At 37.9% G+C, this 23,702-nt stretch overlaps 2 protein-coding genes across 2 annotated transcripts; one reads left to right on the top strand and one right to left on the bottom strand.

Annotated features, from left to right (window-relative positions):
- Positions 1–94: 94 nt before the first annotated feature.
- LOC134754687 (probable ATP-dependent RNA helicase CG8611) lies at positions 95–16,982 on the bottom strand. The gene is made up of 13 exons (XM_063691022.1): positions 16,835–16,982; positions 16,249–16,760; positions 14,309–14,477; positions 13,054–13,211; positions 12,464–12,740; positions 11,303–11,537; positions 10,716–11,218; positions 10,151–10,321; positions 3,859–3,947; positions 2,845–2,946; positions 2,433–2,584; positions 1,973–2,192; positions 95–403 (listed from the first exon to the last, which is right to left on the bottom strand). Exons 1-13 carry the CDS (start codon positions 16,871–16,873, stop codon positions 271–273), a joined length of 2,760 nt encoding a protein of 919 aa, XP_063547092.1. The 5' UTR covers positions 16,874–16,982; the 3' UTR covers positions 95–270.
- Positions 16,983–20,075: 3,093 nt separating this feature from the next.
- On the top strand, positions 20,076–22,897 carry LOC134754013 (dynein axonemal light chain 1-like). The gene is made up of 4 exons (XM_063690072.1): positions 20,076–20,248; positions 21,406–21,517; positions 21,971–22,117; positions 22,653–22,897. Exons 1-4 carry the CDS (start codon positions 20,094–20,096, stop codon positions 22,794–22,796), a joined length of 558 nt encoding a protein of 185 aa, XP_063546142.1. The 5' UTR covers positions 20,076–20,093; the 3' UTR covers positions 22,797–22,897.
- Positions 22,898–23,702: the final 805 nt, after the last annotated feature.

Genomic DNA, 23,702 nt, shown 5'->3' with positions numbered 1-23,702 from the left:
TCGGGTCGCGATTAGAATTTTGGCCGAGGTCCATCTTTCATTAGTCCTTAAAAATAAACCTAAAAGCCAATCACACGGAGCGAAATGAGAATGACTTGATGGAGTATAGATGTTATATTTTTTCATTACATTAAGTATACACGGGTCAGGATTAGATACATAGGCAATATCAATGAGTCCTTGCAGCCAGCGGGCCAGCTAGCGCAGTCGGAATATTTTGACGGAGAGTTGGTAGTTGACGGGCGAGTGTTGGTCGGAAGTGGACGGGTGTCATTTGTTTTTCCTTTGTTTCTTGCGCGCCTGCTCTAGAGGTGGCAGACCGCTGTCGAACTCGCTGGCTGTGTGCATGGAGCTCTGCTTGTTTACTATCCTGCCGCTCAACCCTGCTTTTACCTTTGGGAACCTGGAAAACGATATTTTATGCAAACACAAATGCCATAAGTGCACTTTATAAGTCAATACTACTATACTTTACTAAATAGTAGAATCTATATACGTATATAATCTATCTACCTAATAAAGAATAAGCAAAATATTATCGTGAATAAAATGGGAATGGATAAACAGATTTAACATAAATATGTATCAAGATGTACAAAAATAGTTAATAAATTTATAGGTACGTTTCATGGTAACCATGGAGCTGCACAAGATACATATAAACCATTATTACTATGTACTTCTACAAAAACTAAATACTTAACTAAAAAACAAAAAAAAGAAGTAATTTAAAATATACTCAGTTTTGCTATATTCCAGGCATAAACAAGGGGTTTCAACAATACCAGGTAATCAGTTTATTCTTTTGTTTAAATTATCGAATATAGCAGCTGATTACGAAGTAGCTTAAAAAAACTAATGAAGTCATGAAAGCAACAAAAAAGGCACACACCCTTTAAAAACCTATCAACGTTTGTTCTAAGTATTATGTTATAGTACCACATACAATGTCAAACAATGTGTATGTCAAACAAAGCCGATGTTGGTCCGAAAATAATAACATTAATAATAACGATGTATTTCTAAAGAAATACATATTGTATAAGGTAAATACTTGTAACAAGATAAAATATGCAATGCCATTAGCATTTCCTAATCTAAGAAACTGTGATTAAATTTTATCAATCACTACCTCTCTCATTTCATCAGTCAATATAGTCATCGTTTCATTCAAGCCCAAAAATCAACCATCGACAGTATCTGAATAATTTAAAGTGTCTCTCTCCTACGAGTATAATAAGTTTAACATTTGTAAGGCAGAGACATTATGATAAATTCTATTTTCATCCAAGTCTTAGAGTAACATTGTTCTTTTTTGTCTTAGCAATGTTGCGGTCTAATAATGCTAGTCCAATGATGCATGCATGATAAATTGATAATGAGGTAATCACAAAATATTCATCGATTTCGTATAAGTATAAGTGTATATATTGGTCCTCCTCACTGATTTAGATGACGGCGATTGTAATGGATTTTGTTTTATGCGAGTCTTTATGTAAAGCGGTAAGCGAATCTTGGGAATTTAGATTGCCGGCAGTGGCTGTTCAACAGTCGCAGGTCGCAGGTCGCAGGTGTACCATGTAGGGCAGAAGTACCGTTTTTACTTTTAGCCATCATTGCACCGTGTCTGATAAGTGGAAATTTGAATAAATATACTGTAACTATTGTAGGTATTAAAAACCTGTTTTTAAAGCTTTAACCGGTAACGAGTCGAGTTTGTAATGGTGTATAATAAATATTTTACATTTATGTAAACAATAAATTGCCACAAAGCCACTTCTGACCTATAACGAACATACGGGATTATTACTTGTACAGATTTTAGGTACCTATAAAAGCTTTTCTATGGTACCAAAAATGCCTAGAAAAATGCGTCCTCGACTAATAAATAAAACAGAAATAACGCAATCAGACATTCAAACAAGCGTTTGTACGGGATTGGTCCGTGAGAATTAAACAGTTAAACACTTACCCGGGCCTCTTCCTCTCTTCCTCATCATGTACAGTGAGCTTGTTGACCGGCCGCTCTCTCTTCAGGTCCGGGTCGTACTTAGCACGCTTGGCGAGCGCCGCGGGGGTGTCGCGAAGCGCGAACGCCTTGGCCGCGTGGCCGAGGTGCAGCTGCTTGGCGTCCAGGAACTCGCGAACGTCGCGCGGGTAGCCGGAGTAGAAGCGGACCCAGGTCGTATAGGCTGCAGGGAGGAATGTAGGTTACGCCGACGGGTAGATGCCACTAACGATTGTGACTTAAACTCAAATAAGGATACATCTGAATACATCAGGTAATTCCGAAAGGAAACACCGATTTCCGATATTATTCAAATACACGTTAATTATTTAACAAAATCTGTACTTAATTTAAACTAATAAAAAAATTGCATACTTGTTAAAATGACTAGGTGTGTAGGTACTACCCTACTAAGTGAGCATACCTCGGCTTGCCCTAAGTAGCCAGGATTTGTCCGTGTGTGCGGTCTGCTCCAGCCGCGCCTGCACGGCGATGGCGGCGCGGTTCGCGTTCGCCGCGCCCGGAACTATGCTCAGCAACGGCTCCAGACATAGCTTCTCGTTGCGCTGAGTAAGTCTGATAACAAGTTATTTATATGGGTTGCATTCGTTATCAACTAATTTTATCTTAAGGTACGTCCGTACCTAGTGAATGCGCCGTGAGAGCACGTTTGCATTAGCGACACGTAGCTTCAGGATAAAAGATTTAGTAAAAAAAAATGTCTTTATTTAACAGAAAGGCATACAAACAAAACACATTGCAGTGAACCCCACACTAGTAACGAATCTAGAAACGCATTATAAACATATTATAGATGGCAAAATAATGTTAGTTACCTGATACGCTTCTGTTCAAGGTGTCGCATGAATTCAGTTTCGCTGGGTAGCAAGAACATCACAGCCTCCCCCACGTTGGAAGCTCGCCCCGTTCGCCCGACCCTATACACATGTCAAGCATATAACAACATCTAACAGACTAAAACTGAAAGAATTCTTCAAATTTTCTTGACAATAAACCAACTTGTCATTGAGCCAACGTTAAAGTTTGGCAAGTTTTTATTGTAAAATTATTAGCGTGTTTTTTTTTCAAAATTAATAACTTAATATACTCGTATATATAATTGTAGATTGTTTAGAGGTGAGACAAGAACTGATTAAAGTGGCTACTAACCGTTAGGTTCGTCTTCAAATCTGGAAATATAGTAACCTATACCACCTACCTATTACACCGCGGTAAATTAAAACTTAGATGTCATAAATTAAATACCATTTTTTATTTCTCATAAATTACAAACTTAGACCACCGCCATTATTATAGGTAATAACTATTTTAAAATTAGTTAGTTGATTGAAAAGAGTAAACGCCAGCCGACCATGTAACTACAACAAATCAGCGGAGTATATCATGCATGTCTTTATATTTTAGCATTACAGCGTTTAGTTTAAGAGTCAACACCCAACAGTAACCATTTTGTTGAGACAAACTTTAATAAAAAACCGGCCAAGTGCGAGTCGGACTCGCGCACCGAGGGTTCCGTACTTTTTAGTATTTGTTGTTATAGCGGCAACAGAAATACATCATCTGTGAAAATTTCAACTGTCTAGCTATCAAGGTTAATGAGATAGAGCCTGGTGACAGACAGACAGACGGACAGACGGACAACGAAGTCTTAGTAATAGGGTCCCGTTTTTACCCTTTGGGTACGGAACCCTAAAAATGTGAATAAAAATTACCGCAATCGGGTAAGCTTCGCTTCGTCACCCGAGAGTAGGAAGTTCGCCGGTCGGTGTGATATTCCACTTTTGTTTTATGAGTATAATAGGTACTTTTGGGAAAGTAAGTGAGTTAACCTGTGTACATAGTCGGTGGCTGAGGCAGGTGCGCAGTACTGCAGCACAAGATCCACGCGCGGCACGTCGAGGCCGCGTGCTGCCACATCCTGCATAAAACGCGCGGACCAGGTCACGTGATAAATACAATACATGATACCACCAGCAAAACAACTTTTTATAAATAACAACATTCTCACACTACCATCACAATACATATTTAACATCGCCAAACACGTACATACACACAGACACACATTTAATACAAGTAAGCTCACCCGTACCCGGTTAGGAAGCAAAGAACGCCTGCTTCCCGCATGTTACCGACTGACTAAGTCCTCCAAGACCATGCAGGTACTGGGCCCCAGTTTTTAACAAATTGCTAAAAGTCATCACCACGATAGAATCGTCCAACTCATTCGCGCGTGAATTAAAAAAATGGCTCCTCTCCCATGCCTTTTACAGTCTGAATGACTTCTACAATATATAATTTAATTGACATTCAAAAAATAATTAAAATTAATATGATAAGGCTCACAATTGTAAAATTAATTGACATATCTGTACCAACACTACCCAAAACCTTAAAATAATGTAATCTATCTCATGTAAAATTTTGTACGTGTAATATGTAACAATATTATTAATAAATGAGTATGAGTATGAGTATAAGTATGAGGTATGATAAGCATCCATCTAAGTTTTGGTTCTACTACCTAAAACTACTAAACACTCGTTATTTCAAAAGTAAGAACTTAGAAAATTATTTTCTGTTTTAAACATATCCCGGAGTTTTGGGTGCAATAATGTTTTCGGCTTATAACTTGTATTGTAAAATAGTTGCCAAACTAAGAATTAAAAATAGGTAGGTACCAAATAGGTAAGCTCCAAATGAGCTTAGAAATGATAAAATTATTTTTGTTTTGACAGTTTTTATTACCTATTTTTTGCTAGTGTAAAACATTCCTGCACTCAAAACCCCTCGGTGTAAATAATCTTCAATTCATTTTCCACTGCAAAATTGAATTCGAAGGGACAGACATTTTGTCTTACTCTTAGAAGGCGGTGTGAATAAAGTCGAGTGCCATAAATGCCAACATAATAAGCTAGCAGCGAGGGTAAAATGCCTGCTTAAAATGCTCGCGTATTGATAATAGATTTCTTCCGAAACTTCAACTGCTGCTCTGCTGATAGTAGATACAAAACTTTGACTGTCAACTGAATTGACTTTTCCTTTAGAAATATTGCTGTCTTTTCATACAATAGATATTAGGCTCTACCAGCGTTTTATTACTATACTAGCATTTGCCCGCGACTTCGTCTGCTTGGAATCAGTAACAGCATCTAGTGTAAGTTTAGCGCCTGGATAAAGTGTAATAGCAAAGATAGATATAACTCCGTAATAGATGGATACAGTCTAAGGAAAAAACGTGCCTCGAAAATCAAGAAAATTTGATTCTCGTTCAGAGGGCGCTACTAGCTTTGGCCTACTGTCGTATAGATGGCGTTGACGGTTTCGTTTGTTATTTAACAATTTTAACGCATATCAGTGAAAGAACATGTGTCAAAATCATAAAATAATTAATGGAAATAAAAAAATGATTTATCCATATTTAAATACATTTTATCGTATTATTATAAATCTTCATTTTTAGTTTTAAAGTGTGTCGACAGATGGCAGTGAATTTACTGGGGTTACAAAATTTACTATGACAGTACCGCTCTAGTATAAATAAATAAATAAAATAAAATTATTTTATTTGCATAAAATATGGTACAACAAGGTGATATTGGAAAGGTTTTCCCGTACAGTGACATATTTTGCTGGTTAAGCATGCAAATATTATCTTAAAGCTATATAAGTTACTCTATGGTAATAGCAATCATTCAATTTGAGCATGGGCTTAATGAGGGCTACCGTTTTTGTGCTCAACAGTTGGCGCCACTGTAGATGTAGAAAAACAGATCAGATGCTTTTTATTCTTTTAAATCAATACGTTCTAATATACAAAAAGGTATTTAACGTCTAAATGTACCATTTCTTCAACCTGTTTAATTTTGCATATATTATAGTTGGCACTTTTTTTAAACCACTAACATTTATTGAGCTATATTTATTGTTTACCATGACTAATCAAAGATTTACCACAATTATGAATAAGGAGTGAAAATTCCCGATAAAAAAGCTTGAAACCCCCAAAACTTCTATGCATTTGACATTTTGAAAGACCTCCATTTACACTAGCGCCCCTAGCGGTGAAATTAAACGCGGTAGCCCTCATTGCTTGACATCAATTATCACTAAACCTCTCAAATTCACCTCCCTTTTCACTCTTTTTAAGGATGATTTCCGACATAAAACTATCCTATGTCCCCGGGACTCAAACTATCCCTATGCCAAATTTGAACTAAATCGGTTTCGCGGTTTAAGCGCGAAGAGGTAACACACAGACAGACAGACACACAGACAGACAAACTTTCGCATTTATAATAATTAGTATGGATGTATTGCAATGAATAACTATTCATTGCCCTCAATGAATTTACCGTCGATAAAATTAAGATAAGAAATAAATATAAGCAGGAATATAGTAACCACCCCTATATTGGGACTTGCACCAGTAATGGTATGGTATAGACAAATCCTATAAAATAAGTTTTTATCATCAGTTTTTTAACGGTGGCAACATTGTGCCATAAACAAGAGCCATAGAGACACTTAATTTTAATTTTAATGGTGCCGTGCATGCCATGACTGGAGCAAAAACACATAGTTTTTATTTAATAATATTGAAACCAATTGCAGTATCTATAATTAAATACATGAAAAACATAACGAATAGGACGTTCAACTTTTAACGCATAAAGCATTAGAAATTTTGCAGGTGTCAGTGAAAAAAATAACTTATTTTCTCTTAGATGTTCCATGATTGACTATACATTACTGATACTGACTACACATGCGGTTACTATACTCTTACATGTTGTTTCCGAGTTTTCCTTCCAGCAACTGACCACCGCACATAATACTCGTGCTTCTGTATAGCGAACTTCAAGGAAGCCATAAAAACGATGATTTCTGCAGCGCACAGTAAGTGCTTTCTTGTTCGGTCAAGCAATTAATTAATATTAACTTTCCAGTAAAAACCGAACTCACTTGTACAAAGCTACAGTGTAATTTACATTATTGTTTCTGCTTTTTCGCTCCATGTAATTGCAATTATAAATGTAATTGCTTTTTAATTGTGATTATAGTAGATTAATAAATAACATTGTCTACGAGTTCCTAATAGAGTGTCCCACTTGAAGGGGAACATTTTCAATCATTGTTTCTCGTCGTCTCTGTATTGTATTAAGTCAATCTACTCGTAGTTATTCACAATAGCGAACTACTAAATTATGCGTTGATGGCACTGTTTTTAATTTAGTCACTGGAAAACTAGGAATGAATAATATATAAAAATGCAGGTAAAAATATACATACAGGATACATAATAAAGTTGCCCGTCTATTGTAGTGTAGGTAGTAGGCTCGATTTTGTGTTAGCCAGATTCTAATAGGATAATTACTCATTGAATAGGGAAACCCTTGACATTGAATGTTTTAAATTATAAAGCCGATATTAATTTCAATAGGGAATAGAGTTAAACCAAGACAACTCTGCAACGATTTTGGTAGCACACGCAGTGCAAGTGTTATTTTAAACGTCAAACGTCTATGAAATTATGACGTACATATGAATAACACTTGCACTGCGTATGCTTTCAAAATCGTTGCAGACTTTTCTTAGTCTAACTATATTACGCGAAACTGCGCAGGTGACGCCACTACCACAATCTGCGGGTCTATCGCGAAACAAGAAAATCTCCAACATCTCTGTCACTCTTGCATATAATGCATATTCGAGCGATAAAGAGGCAGATAGCAAATTTTCGGATTCGCGTTTCCCGGTACCGTCTTGATGCATAAATATCATATTTTATTTATTATCTTTGAAAACTTGTCAAAAACCTGTTAAAGGTACAGTATATGTACAGTATGTATAAGTTACTCTATGGTTTACTAAAAAGGCTAGTGCTGCACTCTGGTGGCAGAACATTGCAGTAATATCCCCTATTGAGTGATTTTAATTCCTATTTTAAATATAAATAAAATCAACAACAAAAACATCCAAAACAGTTATTTTAAAGATGTTATTGGACTTATTGGGATTAAACTTACATGGGCAACATTTTCTTATTGACACCGGCAGCCTAGTAACAACGATGACAGTTTCTATGCCAACTAATATAACCGATGAAAATCGATCAAAAAATCTCCCAAAATAGAATCGGACATGTAATCTAAGAACAGCGCGTATTCTTGTAAAGATAATTTTAATTTGGTATCGGGCGAGCGGCGCTTACAGATGTAATAAATACAGATAATGGTAGTTAATCGACGCGTATTGTGGCAAGCTGGGAGCCGGCGGGGGCAGATGAATGACCGGCTAATACGACTCAAACAACAATTAAGTATCGACAATCAAAGGCAAGCGGTGGCGGGCCCGCCGTTGTCGGTGGATTAAAAACGTGATATAGTAGGTAGGTAGCGCTCGACACGTCCGTCTTCTGTTCGACGCTATACAATATTTTCAAATATTAATGGATTATTTTTTATCGATTTACACCTAATTGGACTTATCTCTGAAAATATTATGTCACACTGATCGGCTTCTTTAGTCGGAACAGTGTACGTTGTATATAATAAACGACGTGTAGTAAATAAACGACGTTAAACATTATGTTTGTAAGTCTTATAAAACTTCTTCTTCTTCCTTCCCTTATCCCACCTACGTGGGGTCGGGTCTCCTTGTCACTTTGCGCCAGAGTAGTCGGTTCTGGGTTTTCTCTTCTGCTATGTTCAGGTTCTCTAGGTCGGTTCTAATATTGGACCACCATGTGGATTTTGGTCTTCCTCTTCCTCTCGGTTGTTCCGGAAGGTTCAATGCAATATTGACGACATGGTCCTTTCCTCTTCTTTGTTGTGGCCGTACCATCTTAGTCGGGTTTCAAGGAGTTTCTCTCTAATTGGGGCTACTTTGAAACTTCCGCGGACGTATTCGTTCCTTATCCGGTCTAGTCTCGTAACACCACCTGCCCAGCGAAGCATCTTCATCTCATTGACATGCAGGAGTTGCTCATGCGATTTCTTTACAGCCCAGCATTCCGACCCATACAAAAAGGCTGGTCTCACTGCAGTTTTGTAAACTTTTCCTTTTGTTTTAATGGGCCTGGTGTGGTTTTAATTGCTTTTTGTATATCTGCGTCAGATAGTATAACTGATCCCAAGTATTTAAACCTTTTGACCTTCGGTACAGGTAGGTCGCCGATGTATACATTTTTGTCAGTTTGGGCGTAAGAAGCTAAGCAGTGCATATATTCGGTTTTGCTCCTGCTAACACGAAGACCATTTTGTTCCAATACCTTAACCCAAGATGTAAGCTCTCTTTGCATATCTTCTGCTGATTTAGTGGCGAGTACTATATCGTCTGCATAAAGCATGCACCATGGTAGCGGCATTTGCAGGTCCTTTGTTAAATAGTTCATGACTAAATTAAACAATAGAGGGCTTAGGGCGGAGCCCTGGTGAACACCAACTTTGACTTCAAAGGGGTCGCTATTGCCAGCTGGGGTTTTGACTTGAGTTGTGCAGTTATGGTACATATCCCTGATTATGTCGATATATTTTTCGGGAATGTTCTGCGCTCGCATCGATTGCCAAACTAGTTTTCGAAGTACTCTATCGAACGCTTTTTCGAGGTCGATGAAGATCATATGCAAGTCCTCCTTATTAGCTCTGTGTTTTTCCATTATTATTCTTATTGTTTGAATGGCATCCGTTGTCGACCTTCCTGCCGTGAAGCCGAATTGGTTCTCCGGTAGGGTGGTTAGTTGTATTAAACGGCTACTTATAATTCGCTCCCAGATTTTAAGATTTTAAGTAAGTCTTATAAAACTGTGTAAATGTAACTGTAGCCCTTTAGTGGAGAAGTAGATGTACTTAATCGGCGCTTGATAGTCCACTTGAAACTTGGAAACAATAGCTATCCTAAACGTTGTGAATAGTGTCACTTACCGTACAAAAGAGCACGCCCTTCTTGGCCTTGCGGAACTGGTCGAAGACCTCGATCCTTCTCTCGTGACGCATAGAGCCGTGCAGCCGGAACACGGACAGCTCGACGGGGACCAGCCAGCTCTCCGGCGGCGTTTGGTAGTCCACTTCAAACTTGGAAACAATAGGTATCCTAAACGTTGTGAAAAGTGTCACTTACCGTACAAAAGAGCACGCCCTTTTTGGCCTTGCGGAACTGGTCGAAGACCTCGATCCTTCTCTCGTGAGGCATGGAGCCGTGCAGCCGGAACACGGACAGCTCGACAGGGACCAGCCCGCCCTCTGGCGGCGCTTGGTAGTCCACTTCAAACTCGGAATCGCTGTCTGACTCCTGTCACAAATTAATAGGTGATGTTAGAACGAGTGAGCCATTTGCTATAGCCAAATATGGGAACTTAAGTTGTCATCGTCCATACTTTAACCATTGTTGACGTAAGTTATTTTACCATTGTGTGCCTTGCTATTGAAAATAATCAGTCAAACATATGTTGAAAGCTGAATTTTGTACATTCGCGACGTCCGCGAGGTATTTTTCGCGAGTGATGGTAAACGTTTTTGTGGAATGTAATGAATTGAAGTTTGTGAATGGATCAAATTGAGGACGTGAATACAACCGTTGGGATCAGTCCTATTCAGTTCTTTTAAAATGAACATTCAATTGCTCATTACTAAGATCTATTTTGACTTACATGCAAAGGAATAATTAAATTAATGGAAAACCTCACCTTGTCCTCATTGGCTTTCCTCTTTTTGGACTTTGGATTCTCGCTTTGCTTGGATTTCGCTGGTTTCCCAGTAAGCACAATCTCTATGAGCTCCGCGTGGTAGTCCACCATCTCCAAAGTCGCCATGAACACCATCAGCTTGCCGCCTCTTTTGTTCATTACACAATGTTCTACTATAAGGGAGCATAGAGTGACCAGTCTCAACTTCATTGGAACTATTACGAATGATTGCTTCACTGACACTGGCATCACCAGCTCGTCTTCCTTTATGGCTGTTTTGACAGCTGCTTCAAACGACGGAGCGATGTCGGGTTCAGTGGGCATGACGTATTCGTCATCTGATTCCATGTCCACGACCCCAATTATTGGAGCAAGCTTGTCTTTTGTCTTTTTTTGTTGTTTTTCTGCGACTCCGGGGAATGGGACTGGAGCGGCTTCAGTCTCTGATAAATCGTCAACACTAAACAATGACTTCGATTTGTCTTGTCTAAACAACTTTAGACCTAAAAAATATATATAAAGAATTAGTTTGTTTTCTCTTAAATACGGGTGATCTGTTCTAATTATCAAGTAAAGTGATATGATACCCTGCTTTTCTTCTGGGGCATCTTCTTCTTCGCCATCATTCTGGTCCGTGTATTCTTCTATGGCGTTTGACTTAACGTTAGACTTCTCGCTTTCTGTTTGAATATCTTTGGCACTTGACAGCCCTTGTTTCGTCTTATCTTTAGATTTCAAGGAATCGGCGACGAGCGCCGTTTCGTCCGAGGCGTCCACGAACACCGGGTCCACCATTGTGATGCCGGCTAAATTTTCAACGGCCTACCCGTTAAGTAAGAATAATAAATTTAATTATTTTATTTCTTCCTAAGAATAGTAAAACATGAAAGCAAAATAGCAAATCATTTTGTACTAATGGCAAACGAAAGTAGCGGTCGCTTTGATCCAATTAAACTACTAAAGCTTAATTTAATACAACGAATCTCTCAATAGCGTGTCTCTCGTTTACCCTAGAACCTAAATGGCGCGACTGTGCGGTTTAAGAGGAATTTCCTCCCGCGGACGCTCCAGCTGTGGAATGAGTTTCCTGCCGAAGTTTTCCTGAGGATCTACCTCTACAGTATGGGGATCTTAAAAAAGGAGTGTACAGGTTTTTAAAAGGTCGGCAACGTGCGTGTAACAGCCCTGGAGTCGGGGGTCCATAAGCTATGCCGACTGCTTAACATCAGGCGGGCCTTATGCTTGTTTCACTTGTTTGACACCGACGTGGTATACATTTAGCGTAAGAACAATTAGAAAAAACCGGACAAGAGCGAGTCAGACTCGCCCACCGAGGGTTCCGTACTTTTTAGTATTTGTTGTTATAGCGGCAACAAAAATACCTGTGAAAATTTCAACTGTCTAGTTATCACAGTTCATGAGATACAGCCTGGTGACAGACAGACAGACGGACAGTAGAGTCTTACTAGGGTCCCGTTTTTACCCTTTGTCAGGCGTGTCTCAGTCCGCGATTTCGTCGCGTCGTTACAAGTACCGGTGGCCGCCTCAATTTTGAGGTTTTGCCATAGTAATTGCCGCACACCGCTATGGAACGGACGCCTGCACGCGCTTGCGCCGCCTTGCGCGTAGTAGTCGCGTTTTGTTAGGGAGTGAATTTTCTGTACCTAGTACTATTATATATTCTGTGCCTTTGTGTACGGAACCCTAAAAGTATAAACCAAACCTAAATCAGTAAATTAATTGTTCACCTTAGTAAGTGTAGCAGATAGTAAAGTAGTTTGCCGCTCTTTAGACAAGAACACTTCAGTCAAATGATGTTTTATTTCAGTCTTGCCTTCTTCTTCCTTCTGTTCTTGAGGTTCCTCTTCCTTATCAGGAAAAGTCGATTTAATTTGACTTCTAACCAAGGCTAGAGGGTCATAGGTAGCCGCTTTTTTGTGATCTTCGATTGCTTTTACAATGGCGGCTACGTCTTTTTCGTATCCCATGTCCAGTAAGCAATCTGCCTCGTCTAGTACTAAGCACCTAAAAGATTGATTAATTAAGATAATAATACAAAACCTAAAATTGGGCACAATCAGTCAGTCAACGTAAAAAGCAAATTTCTCAAATGAAACCTGTAAAGCGAGGTTTAGACTAGCAAGAACTTGCATGCAATTTTCATTACATTGCGGTATCTGATAAACATTTTGAATGCAGTTTGCCTTAGTAATCGGCAATGTAACGTAAATTGCATGCAAGTTCTTGCTAGTCTAAACCTCGCTTAACAGTGAAAGTCACCCTAAACCCCTGTAATTACTTTAAATAGTTAAGTATATTATAGCTTAAAATAACTTACCCTGTCTTCGCAAAATTAAGAGACTGTGTATGCTTTAAATGGTCATTTATCCGTCCCGGTGTGCCAATCAATATGTTGAGACCCTTCCGCAATCTTGCCTTCTCAGCTTTGCGTTTCTGGCCCCCGCTCAATAGCCCCGGAACAATCCATGTGAATGGCTACAAGGCAATTTAGTTTTTAATTTATTTAATTAAAGAGATGATTACTTTAGCAACTTCGCATTGCAAATTAAATTACAACATACATTTGTGCATCAAACGACTTAATACTATATCTCAATATAGTAGTAAGTAAAAAATTTACTTTTGAAATAAAACTATGAAAACGGATTATATCGCGTATATTGAATTTATAATACATCCCGACGTCTCGAACCCTTTACAGCGTTCGTGGTCAACGGGTGACCGGTCACGAACGCCACGAATTCAATATACGCGATATAATCCGTTTTCATATTTATATTTCATGAGTAACTATCGCGGTAACCGAAGACAATATTAAAAATTTAACTTATTATTTATCGTAAGGAAACGTAATATAATCCCAATTATGCCTAATGCCTCATGCATGAAGTTTATATTTGAACAAATATTTTTTATTTGGCTGTTCGTTACCGTTATATCATGTTACAAATGCATTTCCGTTATTAAATTATCATTTAATTGCTTAAAATAATAAATAAAAAGTACAAAAATTTGCCCACGAAAAGCTAGTGCGACGTCGCGAAAGTCACGCGTTCGACAGATTAGTTCACATAAGTGTCATTATTAGCAAACGTCAGTTGGACCGTCCAACGTGTGACGTCGTCATGCTCTGTCGAATACGCGCCAAAAATTATGAGCGTTTCAACCGCTCAAAATTTTCCAATTTTCTTTTATAATGTAATGTGAAGGTTTACAAAAGTATTTTTATTTTTTCCGGTGTTCAAACGATACAAATTATGATTAAAAAGATAAAAAAAACATGTATCGAGCTATTTTCCCTCTGGGTTGGAAGGTCAGACAGCAATATATTCAGTAAAAACCTTGCCTATGTCAATTCTTGGGATTAGGTTGCAGAGTCCCCAGGATTGGGTCCCATAGCAAGCCGTGGCAAAAAGTCAGTGGAACAGAAACTAGACAGATTATTATATTTATGTTTACAAATGAATAAGAAGTCCCCATTTTGCTAAAATCTACAAAAAACTTTTTTTTTTCTTCATGAAAGTCCTTCCTATTATTGAAGCCACTTATAGAAATTAAGTAAATTGTAATACCTTAACCAGTTTCAGGAATAGCTCATGAGTCTGCACTGCCAATTCCCTGGTCGGTACCACCACAACCGCCCGGATACCGTCGTGTCTGTTTATCTTTGGGCGTATGGCTTGCAACCCTTCTATAATGGGTAAAGCGTAAGCTAATGTTTTGCCTGAACCTGTCTGTGACCTGCAAATATTTTAGCTATCTTAATGCTTTTCAGCAGACATATTATGGATGGTTTTATCCATAATAGTGATAAAAGTGTCACATTTAACACCACACAATTGAAAGAGACAGACACTGTCTTTATCATGCTGTCATGTAGACAACTACAACCATCATATCCATATTGAGCACTGAAATCGCTTTTTTAATGATGATAATGACACGCATGCTTTAGTATAAAGCAGGTAACTGGGCTAGATATTATAAGTCATAAATATACAGTAAACACATACCCAGTACTCAACATGCTAATGCCCAATAGTTGGCATCTTGTTGTCACCTCTTTTGCTAATGAAGTAAGTTTAAGAGTGCATTGCGAGGCATGAGTTTGTTAAGATCCAATGGAATCAGTTCATTTGTTTTCCCCACTCAGCTTGCAGTGATTCTATTGGTTCTTAAACACATCCCTCGCAATAGATCCTCCCACATCTCTGGTCAAAACGCACCCTAAATACCACATGTACCCGATGCCTATCTTAAGTAACTAGATTACACCCCTGCCTTTCACACAAAGAGAAATCAACAAAAAATAAATTAGAATAGAGGACATGAATCAAAAGCTAAAATTCAGTTTTAAAATTTTCAATTTGGATGCTCTCTATTAAAAATCATTACAGCTTAATTTTATTTCTATATATCTGAAAGTTTCATTTATGACAATGTTGTTTTGATCTAGGTATACTTATGTTTATTTATTTATTTATTTATACTTATGTTAGTGCATAGATTACCTCATCTTCCATAGGGAACTTATAAGGCAAATCATGGTCACTTCTCAGTACAAAACTACACATAGGTGCTCCTATCGGAATCTAAAACTTGTTTCAGTTGCATCCACTTTTACAAGTGAAACTCTACTCTACTCATGAAAATTAAAAGTATATATAAAACTAAGCTGTTTTGGTGCATGTGGGTTATTATTGTATAAAATCTCATGGTGTTGCATTTTCTGCATTTTACAAGTAAAATCGCACCTTAGTGTGGTCACCGGTCACTGTTGCTAAAATGCTACATATTGCAGTGTCTGTGCATTAATGCTTTCATTTTCATAAATGGGAAATTGAACAGGTAAAAACACAATGTGTGATTTCTTCACTTGTTATTTTATGGAAACCTGGCATTTGGGTAAAAACTTTCTAGACATGATGATAAGAGAGAAATCAGGTACTTACACAAAAATAGTGTCATTTTGTTTCAGAAGAGGACCCAATTTAAAAGATCATAGAATAACTAAGTTGATTTTTTGAAAAAAATATAGATTACAAGAGTAAGCACAAAAAACTCATAGTAGGATTGAAAAAACCAGACAAGTGCGAGTCGGACTTGCCCACCGAGGGTTCCGTACTTTTTAGTACTTGTTGTTATACAGGCAACAGAAATACATCATCTGTAAAAATTTCAACTGTCTAGCTATCACGGTTCATGAGATACAGACAGATGGACAGACAGACGGGCAGAATTTTTTTTTTTAGACGGACAGTGCAGTCTTAGTAATAGGGTCCCGTTTTTACCCTATGGGTACGGAACCCTAAAAAAGACATTAAATGTTTATATTTTATACGAATTAAATCTGATTATTAGTCTTCTCCCGTTTAAGGTTCTAACATCTCAATCGTCCAATGGTTTAGAAGATATGAGGGAATAAACAATAACATAACCTGGATTATGCTGGGCGCCAATAATGATCAGTGATAATCAACCCAAACATAGCAAGTGATACTTAAAAACTTACCTGATCAGGGCATCTCTTCCTTGCAGTATCATGGGCACAGCACTCTGTTGAACCACCATAAGCTCTTTCAACCCAAGATTCTTCTGTAAGTTGGCTACACTGTGAGGGTGAATGTCTAAATCAGAGAAGCTATTTTCAGCAAAAACTTTTTCCACTACCGGCTTTACAGCTCTCTGACCAACCCTTGGCACATCTGGGTTATTTTTGAACAACGACGAGATCCAGCCACCAGCCCTGGGTTTTTGCTTTAATTGTATATCATCACTAAGATCTTGGTAGTTTTTCCCTTGAAACTTTCCTTTGTTTTCGCTCAAATCTCTCAAGTTACTTGATAAATCTATTGACTTCTGGAACTCAGGCTCTGATTGCCGAGGCACCTTAATTTGACGTTCGGAATCAGTTTTCTTGGCTGGAATAGCTCTCTTCCTGGCTATAGTTTTTCCCGTAAAAGCAGGTTTTGACATTAACTTATATTCCGATGCATTTTTCTGTGCACCTGTTTTCTTGTTGCCCTGAGATTTAACCAATAGTAAGTCACATATCTAAGCATTAAAATTGTTTATATTTCTTGTAAATAATACCTTACCTTTTTGGAAACAGAAATATTTAACTGCAAGTCGTCCATTTTCAGTTTTCGGGATTTCGATTATACATGTTATGTTGAGGTTATAGGCGCACGCATGTTTTTGTTGTCGTGTAGAACTGTCAGATTGACAATACGTTTGCGTTTCGTTTCACCAAAAACGCTTAAAGCGAGCGACTGTTCCTCTGAGCAAAAACGAGTGTGATAGGTACAGAGGTACAGATTAATAGTTTGTCAAAAGCAAAGATAGAGATAACCAAGAGATAACTCCGTAATAGATGGATACAGTCAAAGGAAAAAACGTGCCACGAAAATCAAGAAAATTTGATTCTCAAATAGATGGCGCCACTACCTTTGGCCTACTCTCGGATAGATGACGTTGGCGGCTTCGTTTGTTATTTAACAATTTTAACGCATATCAGTAAAAGAACATGGGTCAAAATCATACAAAAATAATTAATGCAAATTAAAAAAAATATTTATTCATATTTAAATACATTTTATCGTATTTTTAAACTCCGACTCGTACTTCAGAATTTGTTTAGTTTACGATTCGCACGCTAGGTGGCGCAGTCCCGGGTAGTAAAAATCCTAAATCGCGCTATCAAGATTGTTCTTGGGATAATGACCCCACAAGCTGAAAACCTAATGCAGGAAGTTATCGATCCGATTCAAAGTTTCCAATAATATGTACTAAATTGATCGTAGTTTATCAAAGAGGATCTAATCCATTTGGGATCCATCCTTTAAAATGTGTCATTTAAATGAATTACCTTCTTTTCTTTTTGACAGAAAGTTCAAATTAGAGTATAATACAGGGTGGGCCAGTGATAAATGCATTAAATTTTTTTTTCATAAATAATCAATTTATATGTTTTTGAACAAAAATTATAATTAGAATTTGGGATAAAGAAATAAATTTTACGTTTTAAAAATTAAATCATCAAGATGTCGTCCGTAGCAGTTGTGGCACTCTTCCAGTCTTGCTTGTAAATTTTGAAAGACTTTCGTTAGAAGTTGCAGAGATATTGATTGGATTTCTTGACGAAAATTCTCCTTTAATTCTGCTGTGGTTGTCGGATTATTGGAGTACACTTTACTCTTCAAGTAACCCCACAAAAAGAAATCTGCCGAAGTTAAGTCAGGACTCCTGGAAGGCCAAGCAATGTCACCTCGCCTCGATATCAATTTTTGAGGAAACATTTCACGCAATACTTCCAGGGTCACGTTACTTGTATGGCAGGTGGCCCCGTCTTGCTGAAACTATGTGTTGTTGTTGAAATTCGATTCGTGAAGTTTCGGAGCCAGGAAATCTCTTAACACGAAAGTCTTGTTAAGTCTTTCAAAATTTACAAGCAAGACTGGAAGAGTGCCGCAACCGCTACGGACGACATCTTGATGATTTAATTTTTAAAACGTAAAATTTATTTCTTTATCCCAAATTCTAATTATAATTTTTATTTAAAAACATAAAAATTGATTATTTATTAAAAAAAATTTAAATGCATTTATCACTGGCCCACCCTGTATATATATTTCAAATTCTATTGATAGATTTTTGTGGACTGGATCAAAGAGTATAATAATATATGTATAGTAATAATATACATATGGCTGTAAAAGTCCAGCAACATTAGTGGCCGAGCATAATATTGTAGCTAACTGATATCAATAAAATGTAGACAGTGTACATTAACTATAAAAGAGTAAAGTAAGTATGTATTATATTATATCAGTTGTTTTTATAACACGGAGGGTGAAGATTCACTGGCTGCGAAACGTTCCGTGAATGAGAATTCGAAAAGGATCACGTGTCGCCGCGTGCCACTGCAATGTTAGCTTTTTAGGGCCGTAGGGTGGAATAAATATTTGTAGCTGAAAAACCATGTTTGCCCTCTAGCCCCATGTCGGTAAATAGAAAGGATTTGGAGGAAATCGATCATGCGATTAATCCTAAAGGGGCCGACTGATTACCAGTCCGGACTAGGTCCGGACGATATCAGCCTGTCAATTGTTCGGAACCACTGACATATATATGTGTATAGACAAGCTGTCGAGAATTGTGTCCGCGAGATATCCGCGAGGTGTCCGCCTTTTCTTGCGTTTGACGTAGATCTGTCACTAAGCTAAAGAATAAGCGCAGCTAGCCAGTAGCAATGAAGTGCATGCACTTCATTGAGGTGCGGAAACATTTTCTTCGAGAGGCCGCCTCTAGTGTATACATAGTATTTTACCTCAATGTGCGGAACTGTCAAATTTTGGTTCTTTACTGACAGGCTGATATCGTCCGTTGGCGTTTATTAAGTCGTCCAGACAGGGCCAACGAAGTCCGGCAAACCCATTCGTTGGCCTTCGTTGGCTTGGTGTGTACACACCATTACACATCGACCACAGAAAATAGTGTCCTTCAATTACCTACTTGAATATTGATGCACACAACAGAAATCTGAGACAACAATCTTATCCATCGGAACACGTCCATAACGAAGTCATAACTTTGATCCTCAAAACCCTACTTATACGTTAGACCCTAAAAGTAGCGTCCGCAAAATCAGTGCACTTGAAATTCACTGAACAAACACACAGGAGGACCAGAGGCGCGAGGGCGCGACGTGATTTCGCGACCGGGACGACCCTTGGACGACCCCAATCCGGGAAAACCCTCCAAACATCTACGCCGCTTCCCTACCAAAAGCACCTACATCGTTACATTCAATTGTAATTTCAACATATTCAAAATAAAGTTGAATTTAAGAGATCAAAGTATGACTCAAAATACTATTTTGCACTAAGTAGTTCGTACTGCACGGTCAATGTGAGCTTTTTATAGGTGTAATTTTAAAATTCGAAACGGTTTAGCTGTCAAGATGGGAAAGATCATGGAAAGATGTTTAATTAAATGTTGACATATTTAGTTATTTTTATATGCTACTTACCATTTTCCATTCAAGTGATATTATATACAACCACAATTTTAGTAGCATTTTTACTTTAAAATGATAATAAACTTTAATAGATTTTTGGTTCAAATTCTTATACTACACTTAAACAAATATCTAAATATGAAAGTAACGAATAAAAATGCAAAAGAGGTCTCATTGTTTATTAAACGTCATTCGTAGATTGTCAAACATACTAATTCTACTATTACTCAGTTAAGGTAAACTTTATGGCCATATATTATCTGCAATCACTATATAACAATTTTGTGCGGTAAGTAGATCTCTAAGCATACGCACTTTATTTCAGTTAAACCCTGAAAATGGCTTTAAAACCGACTTCATGTAAGGAAGCCATTGCGCGGTGGGAGAAGGCAAAGGAGCAAGTGGCCACAGAAGCCACGGTTATAGAGCTCCAGTTCCAGTGGCCACCCATCGAGAAAATGGACGGAGTTCTCTCAACGCTAGTCGCTTGCGAGTCAGTGCTGTAACCTGAGGGCCTACCGGGAAAATCGAAAATCATCATTTCGTTGTCTGCCTCTATTGCTCGCATTATGCAAGAGTGATATAGAGGCAGTAAACGAAATTTCGATTTTCCCGGTAGGCCCTCTGTTTTCTGGTGCGTCCACACTGAAAACGATCGGTCAACAAGCAGCATTTGTTTAGATACGAGTACGAGTACTATCAGCAGCCACATCGTACCTGTTTCTATATCGTTTACTAAGTGTTCGTTGGCCGTAAGTGTGGACACAGCTGTAAGTAGATACACATTTTTCCCCTATAGGTCGGGAAGGATAATGTTCTCTTTGATTTACTAGATTATAGAAAAGGACTTACGTATGATAAATTGATAATGTTTTAATGTTGTATTGTTTGACCAACGAATTAGTAATGCAAATTTCATTTTATTTTCGGGAACTTCTGACGGGATAACCATTTCGAGAAACGTAGTTATTAAATTACGTGTTTATAGTGACATTAGTATACCTAGAACCTTTTCCTAGCCAAAACGAGCGATTGTTTGTAACCGAAAGTTTACCAGAATACTTACAAATCAAATGGAAATCAACATATTATATCTGTCCTCACTATACATATATGTAGTACCTTATATTAGGGACATAAGAACCTATTTGAATGTATGCATACCTAAAAGTAACCGAACAACGGGAAGTGTGGCTCGTCCTTCACCCGATTATTAACTACAACGCTCGTATGTATGTATGTAAACACTTTATTGTACATAAGACAGATTACAAACACAATAAAAGAACATAAATATATACAATGTACAAAGGCGGACTTATCCCTATAAGGGATCTCTTCCAGTCAACCTTTGAGCAATTGAGAATGAAACAATAAACTCCGCTCCGCTCGTATTATGCTACGCTACCCTAAATTAGGTAAATTGATATAATAAAACGATTGTCTTCTCCAAATCCCTAATTTGTAAATCTAAGTGTATAGGTATATGTAAACGCCAGGTCCGCTGTAATAAAGCTAGCATAAATGTGATCACTTCATCGTGTCGCATTAAAAAGTAATGTTCCATGGAAAAGTAGTTTTCCAGTTCCAGTTACCAATCAATCGTGTTATAACCACCCTGTATTTAAAACGTTAATGTTGTGTTTCCAGGAAACTGAGTTTATCGTCCAATATGATTGACAAAATAGCTGGAATCGCAGGCATGAAGAGTTTGAAGATACTGTCCTTGGGCAGGAACAACATAAAATCTTTAGCAGGAATTGTGAGTTATTAACATTTAATTTTCTCATACAAGTGTAGGTACCTATTTGATATTGATATTGGCAGTGTCCGTCACAATGACCACCCGTGGACTTAACGTATATTTTTCCAAAATGTCCGTGCCACTTATCCTGCCGTTTAATCTGTGGCGCTGCTACTCAAAGGCTTGTTATGTCAGATGCGGCTCCCGGATCCCTGCCATTTGCCGTGGGGTCCGGCTCCCGGATCATGCCATTCGAAGGGTTATATTACATCACCATCAACCGTCATTTGAATTTTTTTTTTCAAACCAAAATCTACAGAAGATTGAACTATGGGAGAATAGTCCTTGATGTTTTTTGCCAATTTAATGCCAAGATTTACATGTTGGGGCTACAGTCTAGACGAGTGTACACGACGCACTTAACGATATATAGTATTTGGATGATTAACGTATATGTATTACAATTTGAAGGAGACAGTCGCCGATACACTGGAAGAGTTGTGGATGAGCTACAATCCCATAGACAAGCTGAAAGGCATAGGAGCGATGAAGAACTTACGTGTGTTCTATTTGTCAAACGCGCTGATCAAGGAATGGGTTGAATTTAACCGTTTGCAGGTATGTGTATTATATACTGTATGGTATAGGTATGTTATCAATGTTATTTATTGTTTTCCGCACCTTAAAAGGGAAAAAGTTAAGCCTGCTCTGCGAGTTTACTATGTTAGACAGTATAAACAACCATGCGTGATTGGTACAACCTCAAAATCTTCAGTAAAACTAGTCCTAAATTAAAAGGTTTACAAAGAGTCACTTAACATGGATATGATGTACCTTACCTACATCTAAATCCTGTACCAAATGTAATTCCAACTTATTTTTTATCGATTTTAAATGTCTATACTTTATTGTAAAAATGCACAAAAATAAATGATTCCGAACACGATTTGTTACGGCAAGTATATTCAATGTTAAGTGATAAAATTCCAACTTATTCATATGTATACAAGGTTTTTCCAGAGATTAGAGACACGTTGTATATTATCTTATTGTAGGTATAAGTTACATACGGTTTCCGCTCAGCCTCGAAAAAGTGTAGTATATTCGCCGCCTAGGTACTAAGTAGCAAGTTAAATATTGTTATGTCCATCAGGAGTGCCCAGCGTTGATAGACCTGGTGTTGAGTGGGAACCCTCTATGTGACAGTCAGCCCGACGTGGATACCTGGCGGGCCCAAGCCTGCAACCGTCTTCAGCAGATCACCAAACTCGACGGCATTCCTGTCATAAGGGATTAATGCTCATCTTAGAATAAGCCAGGGGCTTCTTGCGTCGAGTATTTCTAAAGCATAACGCTCCTATAATCAGAATCTATCCCCCTTGGTTGGGAACTCCTGCAATAAGCTCAAGAGGTACGACCGTTAATTTAAATAGCATACTTATCTATAATAGGTACCTTATTTTTAATATACCACATAGAAATATAAAATTTGTCTCTTTATCATTTCGGCGTTTCAAATGAATACAATTTTCGATCATTAAGTATCAAGATTCTTCCACGTAATAAGTCAATTACTCAACTATGCCGGACGGAACGACGTTGTCCCTCGGAGTTAATATTCCAAATTAGTTGTGATTGCGTGACACTTTCAGGAACAATGGTTGATAGAGAACCACTTGTTTAGGTTTGGAATTGAAACGACGATATTACAAATAATAGCGCTGCATCGCCGCGCGGGCTGACATTTATGACAGATTATGACGCTGGCAACACTAATAACCGGCGTGCACGCCATCTATCTATTAGATGGCGCAACCTATACGAAGGAGCGTTAAGATTAATTCTATTAATCGAAAAATGATTGCTGTGGACAGATCGGAATCTGGCGCTAGTTGATTGTTTAAAATTTATATTTTATGTTTGATTGGTCGTAAATTGTCGTAATAGTATTATAACTGTTACAGCTATTGTATGTTTGTCCGGGTTACTTAAACTTTAAAAGTATCTGAAAAAAAAGTAATGTAATGATATATACATACATAAGCAATTATGCACAGCTAGCAGCAGAAGTAGAAAAGCGGGCAAGGGTTCAAAATGGAACACAATATAAACGTAAGAGCGTGTGCAGATCACTGAACTGAACTCCTGGACCGCTTATCCGCTTCTACTGCTGATTATATTAGATGCATATTAGTTATAGGTT

This window comes from Cydia strobilella, chromosome Z (genome assembly GCF_947568885.1).
Source record: "Cydia strobilella chromosome Z, ilCydStro3.1, whole genome shotgun sequence".
Classification (NCBI taxonomy): Eukaryota; Metazoa; Arthropoda; class Insecta; order Lepidoptera; family Tortricidae; genus Cydia; species Cydia strobilella.
Note: the sequence above shows the minus strand (reverse complement) of the source record. Positions and strands in the feature narration are given on the sequence as shown.